This window comes from Mobula birostris, chromosome 10 (genome assembly GCF_030028105.1).
Source record: "Mobula birostris isolate sMobBir1 chromosome 10, sMobBir1.hap1, whole genome shotgun sequence".
In the NCBI taxonomy this organism is placed as follows: Eukaryota; Metazoa; Chordata; class Chondrichthyes; order Myliobatiformes; family Myliobatidae; genus Mobula; species Mobula birostris.
Window position 1 is genome coordinate 71,372,661 of NC_092379.1, and position 16,073 is coordinate 71,388,733.

The 16,073-nt window shown below is 46.9% G+C and overlaps 1 protein-coding gene across 1 annotated transcript in view; it reads right to left on the minus strand.

Moving 5' to 3' along the window:
- Positions 1-1,416: 1,416 nt before the first annotated feature.
- The window catches only part of LOC140203704 (gamma-aminobutyric acid receptor subunit gamma-4-like), a gene marked incomplete at its 5' end in the record, with an annotated part of 232,842 nt that continues 218,185 nt past the window's right edge, over positions 1,417-16,073 (minus strand). The window contains 2 exons of the mRNA XM_072269746.1: positions 1,417-1,695; positions 13,710-13,909. Of these exons, the coding sequence (XP_072125847.1) occupies positions 1,417-1,695; positions 13,710-13,909 (479 nt within the window). The remainder of the gene's footprint in view (positions 1,696-13,709; positions 13,910-16,073) is intronic.

Here is a 16,073-nt window from a genome sequence, read left to right on the forward strand (position 1 = left end):
GGTATAGGATCCAGACAGCAGCAACAAGCCATCAAACCTTCCCCTGACACAGCACCCCACCACCAACAACCTGCAAAATGTAATTCGCATTTCTGAAGGGACAATAGATGCATTGGTAACAACCTCACAAAATTTGATCAGTGATTTCCGTTGAATAAAAACCCCTGGTTCAACTGCACTTGGAACAGGGGTTCCAAATCTGGGGTCCAAGGACCCCTCTGTTGATGGTAGGGGTGTGTGGCACAAAAAAGGTTGGGAAACCCTGCTTTGTGGATTGTCACCACACCACAGGAAGGATGTGGTAGCAATAGAGAGAGTACAGAAGAAATTGACCAAGGTGATGCTTGGAATGGAGGGCAAAAATTTGATGGTCTATACTTATTCTCACTGGAATACGAGAGGTGATCTTATGAATGTTTATGGAGCTATGAGCATAGAGTACTTAACCAGGGTCAGAAAGTCCAGAACTAAAGGGCAAAGATTCAAGGTGTGAATGGAGATCTGAGGGGCAAGATTTTCACGCACAGGTTGGTGAGCTAGCAAAAGTGGCGGTAGAGGCAGGTATATTTGCGGTTGATTGGAACATGGAAAGGAAAGGAGCCGAAGGAAATGGGCCTAATGTGGGAAAGTGCAATGAACAGGGTATGTTGGATGAAGTAAATGTCATCTGCAGTTTCCATTGTTGATTTCCCATTCATTTTATCAGTTTTTGTTCTTGCTGTTGAAGTCACTCACTGTTTCCTCCTACCTGTTTCTGTTGTCTCTCCCGCCCGAGAGAGGCAGGGCGTTCATGTGACTCAGACATCGCGGGGTCGTGGAGTAAATGGGAACAGGGCTTCACGCCAGCTCCTCCATGCCAAACAAGATTCCTACCTGATCAAATCCCATTTGCCCGTGCTTGGCCCACACCATGCACGGGCAAGCTCAGTGATGGCCAATGGTTGGTTACACAGGTCAGAGGATCCCCCCGGTTGCTGGTGGACAGTATGGTGGTTGGAATTAGCCTCAGTGTGCTGGGCAGAGGCAGGGTGAGTGCAGTTGGAGGAGTGGTGGTTGGCAGAGTAGAAGGCGAGTGATCTGAACCATCCAGCAATTCCAGCTAGCACTAGGACAATAACAGAGCTCTGATGAAAAAGCAGACCTGGGCATCCTGATGGTGCCCTCTATGTTGGGGAGATTCCTGTCACTTAGTCCAGGGTAGGTGGACTTGCCGCTGCCAAGCAGAACACCACCATAGAGCCCACAGTAAGAGCCCAATTATTAGCCCAATCTTCGAGCTGTTGGCCCTCCCTATTTAACTTGGCCCACCTGCCTACACCACCTGCTCTTAAGCCCCAATCCAATAATCTGTCAGGAGAGAAGACAGGGAAGAAGTTTTATTGCAGAATTAAGGTGGTGTGGGAGGGAGAGACAAGGTCACAGGTAGAGGTAAGCGATCCAGTAGACGAGGTTAAAGAGGAGGAAAGCAGTGGGAAAGAAAACGCGAGAGTAGGCGTCCAGCCGGGAGATGTGGATCCGGACGTGTCCCCGGCGCCAGGTGCCCGTCTGACAGTCCTCGATGCAGCAGAAAAAGGAACGGCAGTCCTTCCCCTCCAGGCAGTCCTCCGCCAGGTCTTCCTCAGGCTCCGGCCACTGGCCCAGGTTGTTGACAGTGATGGTGGTGAAGCAAGGGTCTGTCCCCGGTGGGCAGGATTCCTGCGGAGAAACATCGCTGATCAACTTGGGAAGGCATTTGTGGTGTCACCTACTATGGTATTGTGGGCAAAATAGCCACACTCCTGCTGTACGTGATACACCTCCCTGACCCTCTTCACCATTCCCGTAACCTACCCTTTCTCCTCCTGCACATCCTTAACCCTCCCTACCCCTCCACATCTGCCTGACCCTCTGTCATCCCCAACACCTACTCTGCCTCCACATCTCCCTGACCTTCTCTGCCATTCCCAACACCTACTCCTACCTCAACAGCTCCCTGACCTTCTCTGTCTTTCCCAACATCTACTCCCTGACCTCCTCTGTCATTCCCAACACCTACTCTGTCTCCACATCTCCCTGACCTTCTGTCATTCCCAACACCTACTCTGCCTCCACATCTCCCTGACCTTCTCTGCCATTCCCAACACCTACTCCTACCTCAACAGCTCCCTGACCTTCTCTGTCTTTCCCAACATCTACTCCCTGACCTCCTCTGTCATTCCCAACACCTACTCTGTCTCTACATCTCCCTGACCTTCTGTCATTCCCAACACCTACTCTGCCTCCACATCTCCCTGACCTTCTGTCAGTCCCAACGTCTACTCCTGCTTCAACAGCTCCCTGACCTTCTCTGTTATTCCCAACACCTACTCTGCCTCCACATCTCCCGGACCTTCTGTCAGTCCCAACGTCTACTCCTGCCTCAACAGCTCTCTGACCCTCTGTCATTCCCAACACCTACTCCTACCTCAACAGCTGCCTGACCTTCTCTGCCATTCCCAACATCTACCCCCACCCCTACACCTCCTTGACCCTCTCACTTACAAACACTCCTCCCGTCTCCCTGACCCTCGACCACCAGCCCAATACACACATGCCTCTCTGCACCCGCACCATCCCTACACTTGCCTCACTGCTCTGGAGCTTCCTTAAGCCTCCTCCCCACACCTACTCCTGCCCCTCCCACACCTCCCTGCTATTCCCAACACCAGCCCAGTACTCACATTGCCTCCCTGCACCCCACCATCCCTACACCTGCCTCACTGTTCCAGAGCTTAAGCCTCCTCCCCCAAACCCACCTACTCCTGACCCTCCCACACCGCTCCACTCGTCTTCACCTCTCCCCAGCAATGCCAACATATCTCTGTGCCTACCCACTGCTCCCTCCACTCTCTGCCTCTTCCATTCCCAATCAAATATCTCCAATTCTTTTCATTTGTCTGGACCTGTCCTATTTTACATTGGCAAGTCCAAGAGAAATGGCCATTTTTCAAAACATCCACATTCTGTTTGTAATGGCTATCTTGAGCATGCAATTCAAACTTCCACTCCTTCCCATCGTTACACTCACTTTCCATCTCTCCCACACCCTCCCTGTTGTGTATTTAAGACATCAGCAATATTTGAGTAATATTATAAATATGTTGTTTGATTAAGCATTCTTGTTCATTTAAATAATGTAAAAGTACGTGAATGTCATATGTCGTCATGCCACCACCTCATATGTAAGCACTTCAGATAGATAGATAGATAGATAGACATACATTATTGCTCCCGAGGGAAATTGGGTATCTATCTATCTATCTATCTATGTCGTCATGCCACCACCTCATATGTACGCATTTCAGAAAGGCAGTGTCCATTATTAAGGACCTCCAGCACCCAGGGCATGCCCTTTTCTCACTGTTACCCTCAGGTAGGAGATACAGAAGCCTGAAGGCAGACACTCAGCGATTCAGGAACAGCTTCTTCCCCTCTGCCATCCAATTCCTGAATGGACTTTGAAGTTTTGGACACTATCTCACTTTTTTTAATATACAGTATTTCTGTTTTTGCACATTTTTAAATAATCTATTCAATATCTGTAATTGATTTACTTGCTTATTTATTATTATTATGTTTTATTTCATTTATTATTTATTTTTCTTTCTCTGCTAGCTGGATTATGTATTGCATTGAACTGCTGCTGCTAAGTTAACAAATTTCACGTCACATGCCGGTGATAATAAACCTGATTCTGATTCTGACCTCGCTTGAAGGAAAAGCAAAATTAAAATATGCATTCTTGACTTTGTGTCTCCTTTCAATTAGTTTTAAGTTTTGAAGTTACAAGATGTAACAGTGGCGACAAGTAAGTTTTAAAAACAAACTCAAGATGAGAAGTGAACTAAGACATACAAGTTAATAAAAGCTCATCAAGAAATGTTCAAGTAAAAAAATAGCGCAGCAACTGCTTCTTTGGGAAGGACCAGAATCAGATGAGTTAAAAAAGGTAGAAAACGGTTGAATACATTGGTTCATAACCAGTGAGCACTAGGTGATAATAATCATAAATCAAAATAAAGCAGAAATGGTTGGCTACACCAGAAAGATAGATGTGTTCAATTCCACAAGAAATAACTGGCTCATATATACTGAATAAATTGGGCAGTACTTTGAAGCAAATGAAATAGTTAATGAGAAACGAGTGCCAGTTTTGCTGAGTTCATTTGGTTTAAAGGCATACAATTTGCTTAGAAGTTTGACTGCTCCAACCAAAGCAGCTAAGGTGAATTTTAATGATATGAAAATAATGCAGGAACATTTAGAAATTAAACCATTGTTGATTGTAGAACAATTTACATTTCATAAGTGGAATTAGAAGGAAGGGGAATCCATTTCAGCATACATGGCTGAATTGTAGAAATTGTCCAAGCATTGTCAGTTCAGTAACGGGCTTAATGAGCACTGAGAGATCATTTAGTTTAAGGAATTTTACAAGAAAACATTCAAAAATGGCTCCTAACAGAAGCACAACTTACAGTACCATTGTGGCATACACTAGCCTAATGCAGGTTTAAACTTGCAGAAAATGCTACTAATTAGGACACATATAAAGAGCATGTCGGGCAGACAAAAATAAATGGACTACATAGAGAAGAGAAAAAGATACAAGGTCAAGCTGCAGTTTCGAAAATGATCACTAATCTGCATGCTGTTGATGAAAAATCTGGCAATGCTGAGAGTGACACAGGACTGATTAGCCTTGAGATCTACAATGTGAAAGCTAACAAGAGACAAGCAATATGGCTTACATCAGAAGAGAATGGTAAATTAATTTAAAACAGAATTGGACCCTGGCTCGGCTATTTCAGTCATTTAAAAAAAGAGCTTGAGCAGCATTTCAAAGACATTGAATGGAAACCTGATATCCATCTAAGAAGTTAAACTAGAGACATGATACCTCCTGTGCGAAGACATTCGTAAAGGTGAAATACAACAACCAACAAGTCACATTGGGCTTGTTGTGGTCAGTATTGTGGGGTCATGAGAGGCTGAGACAACAGCTTGACTGGACATCCATCCATCATCTGCAAGCCATATCCTCTGCAATAGAATCAACTGAGAGCAAATTAAGAAAGGTACTGGATGATGCCTCAGCAGAGTTCAAGGATGGCGATGGAAAAAATCAAACATATCAAGGGTAAAATAGCATTAAATGAAAATGCCACACCCAAGTTTTACAAAGTCCATCCAGCTCAATGACTACTGGTAAAGTTGCCAGTCAACTAGATCTCACTGAAGTTGAATTAAATTTTTCCAAGGTTCAGTGGAGCCCATGGGCAATGCTAGTGTAATAGCCTCCACTACAACCTTGCACACTACTGATGTGCTGAGAAGCCTCTTCTTAAGGACTGGTGTTCCAGAACACTTAGTCAGTGACAATGGAGTAGAGTTTGTTGTGGAACACCTTCAGTCCTTCCTGAAAAATGAATGTAACAAGAGATATTACATCTGCATGGTACTACCCAGCTACAAATGACTTGGCAGAAAGGTTTGTCCAGAGTCTAAGGAATGTACTGGGAACAGTGTCAGCAGAGCACACTACACTGACACTGAATCAGAAGCTCACTGATCTCCTCCTTGCACATCGAAACTGAGCACACTCCAGCTAAAACCCGCCAGTTGTGCTGTTCCTGGGTCGTCTCTTGTGTTCACGCTTGCATCTCCTCAAAACCAATCTCAGAAGGAGTATGCAGGACAAGCAGCTGAGACAAACTGAGGGCTCCTTAAACAAGGAGGTTCAATGTTGCATTCCTGGACAGACTGTCCTGGTGAGGGACTACAAAGATGATCAAAAGTCGGTACGCAAAGAGATTAAGGAAGGGAGTGGACAACTGTCCTACACAGGGGAGATTACATCTGATATGATCTGAAGATGACGCATTGATCAGTTGAGGAGAGCAGAGACGATTGTGAGAGAAGAAAGGTAGCCAAAGCTGACAGAAAAGCTTCCTACAATCCCGGAGTCAGTTCCTCCAAATACCACAGAGGGGGCCCCAGAACCTCAGATTGTTTCACAGCCAAAAGTTTTACCTGACAAGCAGAGTGACCACCACCACCCCCGCCCCTCCCAATCAGCAAAGACAATAAGAAAGCCATTGGAGCAATTAAACATTTAGGCCTGAATGGGACAATTTAAAATTGACCATGCTGTGGATGTCTGTATAGTAGTTGTATTATATGGCATAGGGGACGGAACGTCAACTCAGACCATGAGAGGCCTGTGTCGGGCATTTTCATGCCTTACAAGGTGCAGATTGGAAGTCTGTGTGGGGCTCCACTCCTCACACAGACACTAGAGCAATGTGTGGTTAAGTGCCTTGCTCAAGGACACAAACACACTGCCACAGTTGAGGCTCAAATGCCTTAACCACTTGGCCACGTGCATACAGTGTGTGCATAGATGATTAGAGATCAATATGTTGCATATCTGAGTTGAAATGTATTTTATATGGAATTGAAGCTCATAGTAAAATTGTAAACATAATGTCTTATTAAGTGTTCTTTGTTTAAATAATGCATTATGGCTTATATGTAAAAGTATGTGAATAGCATAGGTAAAATTGACACCACACCTTGTCAAGGTGACTATGCATGCCTTGCTTAAAGTAATGAGAAAACAAAGACAGGCATTACCGGCTCCGTCTTTCCTTTCAATTAGTTTCATGCTTTGGAATTACAAAGCGTCACACCTATACTCATTATCTCCCTGTCACCTCTCCGAGCACCCTCCATCTCTCTCCCACAACCCTTCCCATACTCCATATTTCCCTGTCACCTCTCCGAACACCCTCCATCTCTCCACCACCACTCTTCATACCCCCTCTCTCCCTGTCACCTCTCCCACAACCTTTCCAAACTCCCTATCTCCCTGTCACCTCTCCCCAACACCCTCCATCTCCCCCCATACTCCCTCTCTGTCACATCTCCAAGCACTCTCCAACTCTCCCACAACCCCCATACTCCCTCTCTCTGTCACCTCTCCCCAACACCCTCCACCTCCCCCCCCATACTCCCTCTCTGTCACATCTCCAAGCACTGTCCATCTCTTCCACAGCCCCCATACTCCCTCTCTCCGTCACCTCTCCCCAACACCCTCTACCTCCCCCCCATACTCCCTCTCTGTCACATCAAGCACTCTCCATCTCTCCCACAGCCCCCATACTCCCTCTCTCCGTCACCTCTCCCCAACACCCTCCACCTCCCCCCCATACTCCCTCTCTGTCACATCTCCAAGCACTGTCCATCTCTCCCACAGCCCCCATACTCCCTCTCTCCGTCACCTCTCCCCAACAACCTCCACCTCCCACCCATACTCCCTCTCTGTCACATCTCCAAGCACTCTCCAACTCTCCTACAACCCCCATACTCCCTCTCTCCATCACCTCTCCCCAACAACCTCCACCTCCCACCCATACTCCCTCTCTGTCACATCTCCAAGCACTCTCCAACTCTCCTACAACCCCCATATTCCCTGTCTCTCTGTCACCTCTTCGAACACCCTCCATCTCTCCCACAACCTTCCCATACTTCCTATCTCCCTGTAATCTCTTCACGCTCCCTCCACCTCTCTGAACACACCTCCCCATACTCCCTATCCCTCTGCACATTCTCCATCTCGTACCTCAGCCCTCTCCATACTCTCTGTCACACCTTGAACTAGCCACCGGGGGGGTGGGGGGAACGGGGTGACCAGGCCAACCCCCTCCTGCTCACCTGCCTATTAGACTAATTATTAGCTCACTGTTATCACCTGTGCCTTGTTTGTAGTCCCAGAAAGTCCCTTGTCCCTTGTTTCTTTGCTTGGTCTAGGAATTGTTGTTTGTAGGAATCTCTAGTTTCTGGAACTTCATTTAAAAATTTCTTTCCAGATTTTGAGTTTAACTGTGGGTTTTCTGAACCCTCTGCCTGCACTTTGACTGCTAGGAATCTGGTAAGGCCTTGCTGGATTTTCCCCTCTAACCTTGTGTGCCTTTTCTCTATAATTAGATCACTGCTATTCAGTGTGAGGGAAGTTAAAACTGAAGAGGTTACATAGTCAGTTATGATTATTTATCTGTCACTCTGAGCTCTCTCCACCTCCCTCTCCCACTATTCACCATACTCCCTATCTCTCTGGTACACTTTCCATATCTCAACCACACACTGCCCCGCGCACTCTCTCTCCCTGTCACCTCTCCACTCACATGCCCCATTCTTTCTATCTCTCTGTCAAGTCCCTGTACGCTCTTCCTTTCTATCCCACACCCTCCCAATGTCCCCTATCTCTTGGCCACCTCCCCACACACTTTCCTTCTCTCTCACATCCCTCTACATGGTCCCTATTGCTTGCCCACCTCTCCATCACTCACACCCCTCCCCATAATCCCTATCTCTGCCACCTCTCTGTACGCTGTCCATCTCTCCCACACCCTCTCAATGCTCCCTATTGCTATGCCACCTGTCTGTAGTCTCCATCTCCCTCCCATGGCCCTCCTCATCTCACTGCCACCTCTCTATGTACACTGTCCATCTTGCCCCCCCCACCACTCCCAATACTTCCTGTCCCTCTCTCACCCCTCTGTATACTCTCTCTTCCACACCCTCCCAATCTTTACTATCCCTCTGCCACCCCTCTCTCCCCATACTTGCCAACTCTCTGCACACTGTGCACCTCTCTCCCACACCCTTTTCAATACTCCCTATCCTTCTGCCATGTCTCTCCACACACTCCATCTCTCTCCCACACCACACCCCGTTCTCCCTATCTCCATGCCATCTCACCATAAACTCTCCATCTGCCCCACCCCTCTCCCCAGAGTCCCTATCTCTCAGCCACCTGTCTGCAGGGCCTCCATCTCTCTCTCACCCCCCATCCCCATGCTCCTATCTCCCTGCACGTCCTCTCTCCCACCCCCCATCCCCATGCTCCTATCTCCCTGCACGTCCTCTCTCTCTCTCTCACATCCCATCCCCATGCTCCCATCTCCCTGCACGTCCTCTGTCTCTCTCCCACCCCCCATCCCCATGCTCCTATTTCCCTGCACGTGCTCTGTCTGTCTCCCACTCCCCCATCCCCATGCTCCTATCTCCCTGCATGTGCTCTGTCTCTCTCTCACCCCCCATCCCCATGCTCCTATCTCCCTGCATGTGCTCTGTCTCTCTCCCACACCTTTTCCCTCACTCCTCTTCATCTTCACCTGCCTCTTTCCCTCACTCCCAATTTTCAGATCACTGCACCAACCCCTTGCAGTATGTTAGGATGACAGTCCTTCACTGAGGTTTTCTCAGCGACAAGTGATTCTCCCTCGTGCAGGCATCTAGGGTTCCAGCATCTCCTGCTGCAGCCTGCAGGGTTTTAATTTCTTGGTAGGAGTCTCAGGGAACAGGAGTTGCTGGTATGATCTGAAGCTGAGTTCCGTTGATAACCATGGAACTGCCCTGAATCTCTGCTTCTTCCACAACCTCACATATCAGGACCTTCAGCCCTGGATCCACCATCACTGCTCCTTACACACACTCACACACACACACACACACACACACACACACTCGTCCCACCCCTCCCAGTTTCCCTTCCATCTGCTGCTACATTTAGGAAATCTGTTTCTTGTGCACACATTGGGAAGCTGGTGGACCAGTTGTCAGGCATTCTAACTGAGGGGAGACTTGCCTCTGGTCCTCCTCACTGTTACTTTGCTTTGCATGGAGCAGGGCTTGGACTGGGCAGCTCAGGATTCCTTGCAGTCCTTGGGTACTAACATCTTGGAGTCGGAGCCAGCCTTTTCCCCAACATCCGCACATCATGTCCAAGGGCTCGGGTTTCTACCCCAGAGCCTGGTCGTGATCTGTGGGCCTGCAGACACCAGCATCCTGCCTAAGGCACAGAACAAGCGAGCCCAGTTCACCTCCACCCTAAGGCCCACTAATCGCAGGGCACGTCATTTCAGTATTGACAACAGTGTAGTAGTGGAGAGGAGGAAGATGAATTCAGGAGCCATGAACACCTCATGCACTTTATGCTAAGACCTGGTCTTAACAACAGCCTAACGAGCTATCTTGTCACGCTTCCTCTCCTCTCCCTGCAGCAACACCCAGCTCAGACTTGCCTGTGGCCCACCTGCCTCTCCAGCCCCATGTTATTGCTTATGGCTCTTTATTCACCCCTTCAAATCTACCATCCTAGCCCCCCTCTGAAACACTCATCCTTGTCAGAGAGCCATAGAAAAGTGTGAGAGTGAGAGGATCATAACAGTTCCACACTCTCATAATCCTCTAAATGAAGAAGATTCCCGTTAAACTTTTCACCTTTCGCCATTAAGCCATGACCTCTAGTTGTAGTCCCACCCAACTGCAGTGGAAAAAAACCTGCTTACATTTACCCTATCTATACCTCTCACAAATCACCCCTCAAATCTACCCTCAATCTTCTAAGTTCCAAGGAATAAAGTCCTAACCTATTCAGTCTTCCTCATAACTCAGGTGCTCCAGTTCCGGCCACATCCTTGTAAATTTACTCTAAACCTTATTTATTTCTTTCCTGTAGGTCGGTCACCAAAACAGTCACAATACTTCAAATTAGGCCTCACTAGCATCTTATATAAATTCAACATAACATCTCATCTCCTGTACTCAATACTTTGATTTATGAAGGCCAATGTGCCAAAAGCTTTCTTTATGACCCTGTCTGTGGTGTTACTTCCAATGATATGGACCTGTATTCCCAGATCCCTTTGTTCTACCGCACTCCTCAGTGCCCTATCGTTCACTGTGTAAGATCTACTCTGGTTGGTCCTACCAAAGTGCTACACCTCGCACTTGTCTGCATTAAATTCTATCTGGCATTTTTCTGCCCATTTTTCCAGCTGGTCCAGATCTCGCTGCAAGCTCTGATAGTATTCCTCACTGTCCACTACACCCCAATCTTGGTGTCATCCACAAATTTGCTGATCCAGTTAACCACATTATCATCCAGATCATTGATATAGATGAAAAACAACTAGAGTCCTAGCACTGATCTCTGTAGCACACCACTAGTCACAGGCCTCCAGTCAGAGAGGCAGCCTTATACTTCCAATCTCTGGGTTCTTTCACAAAGTCAAGGTCTAATCCAATTTACCTCCTCATCCTGAATGCCAAGGAACTGAACCTTCTTGGCCAGCCTCCCATGTGGGATGTTGTCAAATGCATTGCTACAATCCAGGTAGACAACATCCATGGTCTTGCTTTCCTCAACTTTCCTGGTATCTTCCTCTAAAAATTATATGAGTGGTTAGAAATGATCTACCACACATGAAGCCAAGCTGACTATCCCTAATCAGTCCCTGTCTATCCAAATATTCATATATCTGGTCCCTTAGAGTACCTTCCAATAACTTTCCCACTGCTGATGTCAAGCTCACTGGTCTATAATTTTTGGTTTATTTTTAGAGCCTTTCATAAACAGCGAAACAACATTAATTATCCTCCAATCCTCTGGTACTTCACCTGTCAGAAAGAATGATTTAAATATTTGTTTGCACCCTGCAATTTCTGCACGTCTCCCTCAGAGTCCGAGGGAATACCTTGTCAGACCCTGGGGGTTTATCCACCCTAACTTGCCTCGACAGAAAACTTCTTCTCCTCTGTAATCTGTATAGGGTCCGTAAGTCGATGCTGCTTTGCCTCACTTTTATAGACTCTGAGTCTGTCTCCTGAATAAATAAAGATGGAAAAAATCAGTTTAAGATCTTCCCCATCTTATTTTGCTCCATGCATAGATTACCATTCTGATCTTCCAGAGGACCAAATTTGGTCTTTGCAATCCCATTGCTTTTAACGTGTCTGTGGAATCCCTCAGTTCACTTCGTTTTGTCTGCTAGCTCAACCTCGTGCTTTCTTTTGGACCTCCTGATGTTGCATTCTTATACTCCATAAGTAACTCATTTGTTCCTACCTGCCTATTCCTATGCACCTCCTTTTTTTTCTTAACCAGTACCTTAATATCTCTTTAAAACCAAGGTTCACTAAATCTGTTATTTTTACCTTTTATTCTGACAGGCACCGAGTAGCCTAGTATTCCAAAATTTAATTTTTGAAGGTCTCCCACTTACCAAGTACACTTTCACCAGGAAACAGCCTGTTCCATTCCACAACATCTACCTCCGTAATCCCTTCACTACCTATTCCGGCACTCTGCTTCCCAACACCCTGCAACTCTAGTTTAAACTCCCTCCCCCACCCCCGTGTGGTACACGGAAATCTTCCTGCTGGGGTATTAGCACCCGCCCCCCCCCCCCCCCGTTCAGGTGCAAACCGTCCCTTCTGTGAGTTCCATCTTCCCTCCAAGAGAGCCCAATGATTCCGCATGGCATGTGTAGCAGTCCTGAGATCACAAGGAATTGTCTATAAAGTACATGCTCTCGTGAATTCTTCACTCTGTTCATATCAGATTCTTCTTTGCCCCTACTGCATGGCCCATCTCCTTCTTCTTCTTGAACATATTCAGTGTCTCAGCCTCCACAGCCGTCTGCAGTAGAGATTCACCAACATCCTGGGTGCAGACACTTCTCATCTCAGCCCTAGATCTTCCAGAGCCAGCTAGGGGAACCATGCACCCTGATGCTTCTCTCCTTCTCCTCGTGGGGCGATGGTTTCTTGCGGGATTGCCCTCCTCAAGCAGTCCTTCTCAGCGGCGGGAAACACTCTTCTCATCTGGAATCTGTGCCTGCAAACAACGGCTATCCCTCACGTCATGCCTCCAGCTCACAACAGAAGGGCCAAAGCAGTGAACCTATTCATGGGAGTGACAATCAAGGACAGCCTCAGGGCTCACCAAAGCCCCAGCATACCCTGTTCTCCCCTGCCATCCCTAATCAATATTTACTTTGTAACTCCATCCAAAGCTTTTAGAGATACTGGGTGCTTCATTAACATGGTGCAATTGGATTGTAGATCATGTCTGCAGTTATAAAGTTTATTCACATATTCCATTATCAGACTCAGAATGAGCAAAGGACATTGAGGTTGTCCACATGTCTCCATGTGAAATTGGCGGTCACATCACCAAATGTTCCAGACCCAACCACTCTGACCACCAGACCACCGCAACTGGTTTATGTCCTTCATACGAACATCAGAAGTAGGAGCAGGAGTCGGCCATCTGTCCCGTTGTGCCTACTCTGCCATTCAATAAGATCATGGCTGATCTGGCCATGGACTCATCTCCACCTACCTCCCTTTTCCCCCATAACCCTTAATTCCCCTACTATGAAAAATCTATCCAACTTTATTTTAAATATATTTACTGAGGTAGCTTCCACAGCTTCATTGGGCAGAGAATTCCACAAATACACCACCCTCTGGGAAAAGCAATTCCTCCTCGTCTCTGTCCTAAATCTACTCTCCCCAATCTTGAGGCTATGTCCTCTAGTTCTAGTCTCACCTACCAGTGGAACCAACTTTCCTACCTCTATCTTATCTATCCCTTTCATAATTTTACATGTTTCTATAGATCTCCTGTCATTCTTCTGAATTCCAGTGAGTACAGTCCCAGGTGACTCACTCCCTCCTCATAGTTCAACCCCCTCATCTTTGGAATCAACTTGGTAAACATAAATCTACCATAAATCAAACATAAATCTACCAACCCACTTTCCCACAGATATTGGGCAAGATCAACAATTAGCTGGAGATGGGTGAGAAAAGAGAAGGACGTGTCATTAGAAACGTACAGGTTTGAGTTTGCGTTTTATGGGGTTGAGTCTCTTGGTCCCTACTAGGTAGTTGAGGGTGGCATACTCCATGAGCGCAGCGAAGACGAAGATGAAGCAAACAGAGACGAAGAGGTCCATGGCGGTGATGTAGGAGACTTTGGGCAAGGCTTTCCGTGAGATGGTGCTGAGTGTTGTCATGGTCAGTACGGTGGTGATCCCTGCAAAAAATACAAAGCAAAGACAAGCTTAGAGAGAAGGGCACACACACTGCACTTCCAGTTTATCCAGTGTTAATAGACAATGACAGAGAACGGGAAGAACCCATCCCGATTCCCAGCTGGTGCTGTTAGTGGGTTTGTGCTGAGCTTGAAAAGTATCTTAGATCACAGTCCCAGTTGGACATCCTGGATGGAACACTGACAGATTACTATTCCTTATCCTGAAGCTTGAGAAATCACAATTCAAGTACAGTTCGTAAGAAAGGCTTCTGGTTCCCAGTGTAACTTCTGTAATGTTTTGTGAACAGGGACCCTTTCTATATAGCACAGCAGCTACTTCCTGCAGAGCTTTAGAGCATACTTGCTGTTGTTTGTTTATCATTAATTTTCACGATCTGGGTGTCACTGGCAAGACCAGCACTTACTATCAGTCCCTAACGTGAGGAGAGGCACTATCTGGAACCACTGTAGACCTGGTGAAGCTGCTCCCACGGTGCAATTGCAGAGCGAGTTCCAGAAGCTAGACCCAGTGACAAAAAAAGGGCACTTTAAAAAAAACCTTCCTGGTGTTGCCGTTCATCAAGATGTCCAGTATTTAAATCTAGTACAGCGATATATCTCCATGCCAGCACTAGTGAGGCACATTGCCCTTCCTGGTTCAAAGTTCAAGGTATGTATACTATTTACAACCTTGAGATTCGTCTCCTTACAGGCAGCCACAAAACAAAGAAACCCAACAGAACCCATTAAAAAAGACCAACAAACACCCCCGTGCAGAAAAAAAAAACAATTCGTGTAAAAGTAGGCAAATAACATTCAGAACTGAAATTCAGACAAAGCCAGACACAGCTGGTCCAGGAGCCTATTAGTTTCAGGCCACAGTCTCAGTTCAGTATAGAGATGAGTAAACCTCGTTGAGCAGTGAACTGAACACTGGCCCAGCCTTCACACCCAGCTCCGACACCCTGACCTTTTCAATCCGGCCCAATGCTTAAATTGACCAAACAGCGGGTAACTCTTCGCTCCCAGACCTGGGCCCTGCTGCTTCGATACTCTTTCAGCCCCAGGACCTGGCGCCCCGATTCAGTCCATTTCTGACCTTTCCAATCTGACCCGTTGCTTAAATCAAATACCCAGTTCTTCCTCGCTCCTGGGTCTGGGCCCTGCTGCCTCGACTCTGCCACTTCGAATCCCCTCCAGCATCGGCCCTACATTAGCTCGTTCCTCGCTCTCAGCCCCGGGCCCAACCACCTCAATTTGGCCTGTACACACCACGGTGGGCCTTCGAGATTTTAGTTCACACTGCAAAAATACCAGGTCGTACCAGCAATTCAAAAACTCAATTCCAAAAGGGCTGGTTTCTCTTCAGATCGTATAAATCTTATGCCTTTTAAGTTACAGGTTATTGATCGCGGTGATTGTTTTCATGAAAATGTGTGATCAATAACATAGTTAGTAGTTTTGTTTGCTGCCAGCAAGTCATCACTGTGCTTCACCAGCACCATCTGAGACTGGACGGATTATGGCTTTGGGAGCTGTTGGGATGAGTGGTTGCTCTGTATTACATAGATGAGGCACAGTGCAGCCACTGTGTGGTAATCACAGGGAGAGTATGTTTAGTATGTTTAGAATGGTGCCAACTGATGGACCACTTTCCCCTGGATACTACTGAGGGCCGCTGCAGCTGAACTTACCCAGATACTGAATGATATTCCATTACATTCCTGACTTTTCCCTAGTTACCCATTTGCAACTGAATATCCAGACTCCCAGCTGACCTTGCCACCATGCCATGTTTGCTTGGTCCACCGGAGCTTCAGGTAACGGTGAGTGCCCAGGTGTTGAGTGTAGGGGAACATTGCGATGGTGGTGGCTGGTGAGATGGTTCTTGTCTGGCATTAGTCCTTATCTGTACAAAGATGCATGCTGTAGAGTCTCAATGTACAAGGCAGGACTGCTTCACCTTCTGCAAAGGTGCAAGTGGAATGGAACACTCTGAACACCGGGAAGCACCAGTCTCACCATCTCACAGCCCAGCAGAGCCATGATACTGATTTTGATTCTACTTAAGTTGAACATCAATGAGTGTGTGTGTGACTGTTAGTGTATTTAAGCCAAAGCAGCATGAATTTGATCAATATTTTCAATTGATGGGAATTGAGCA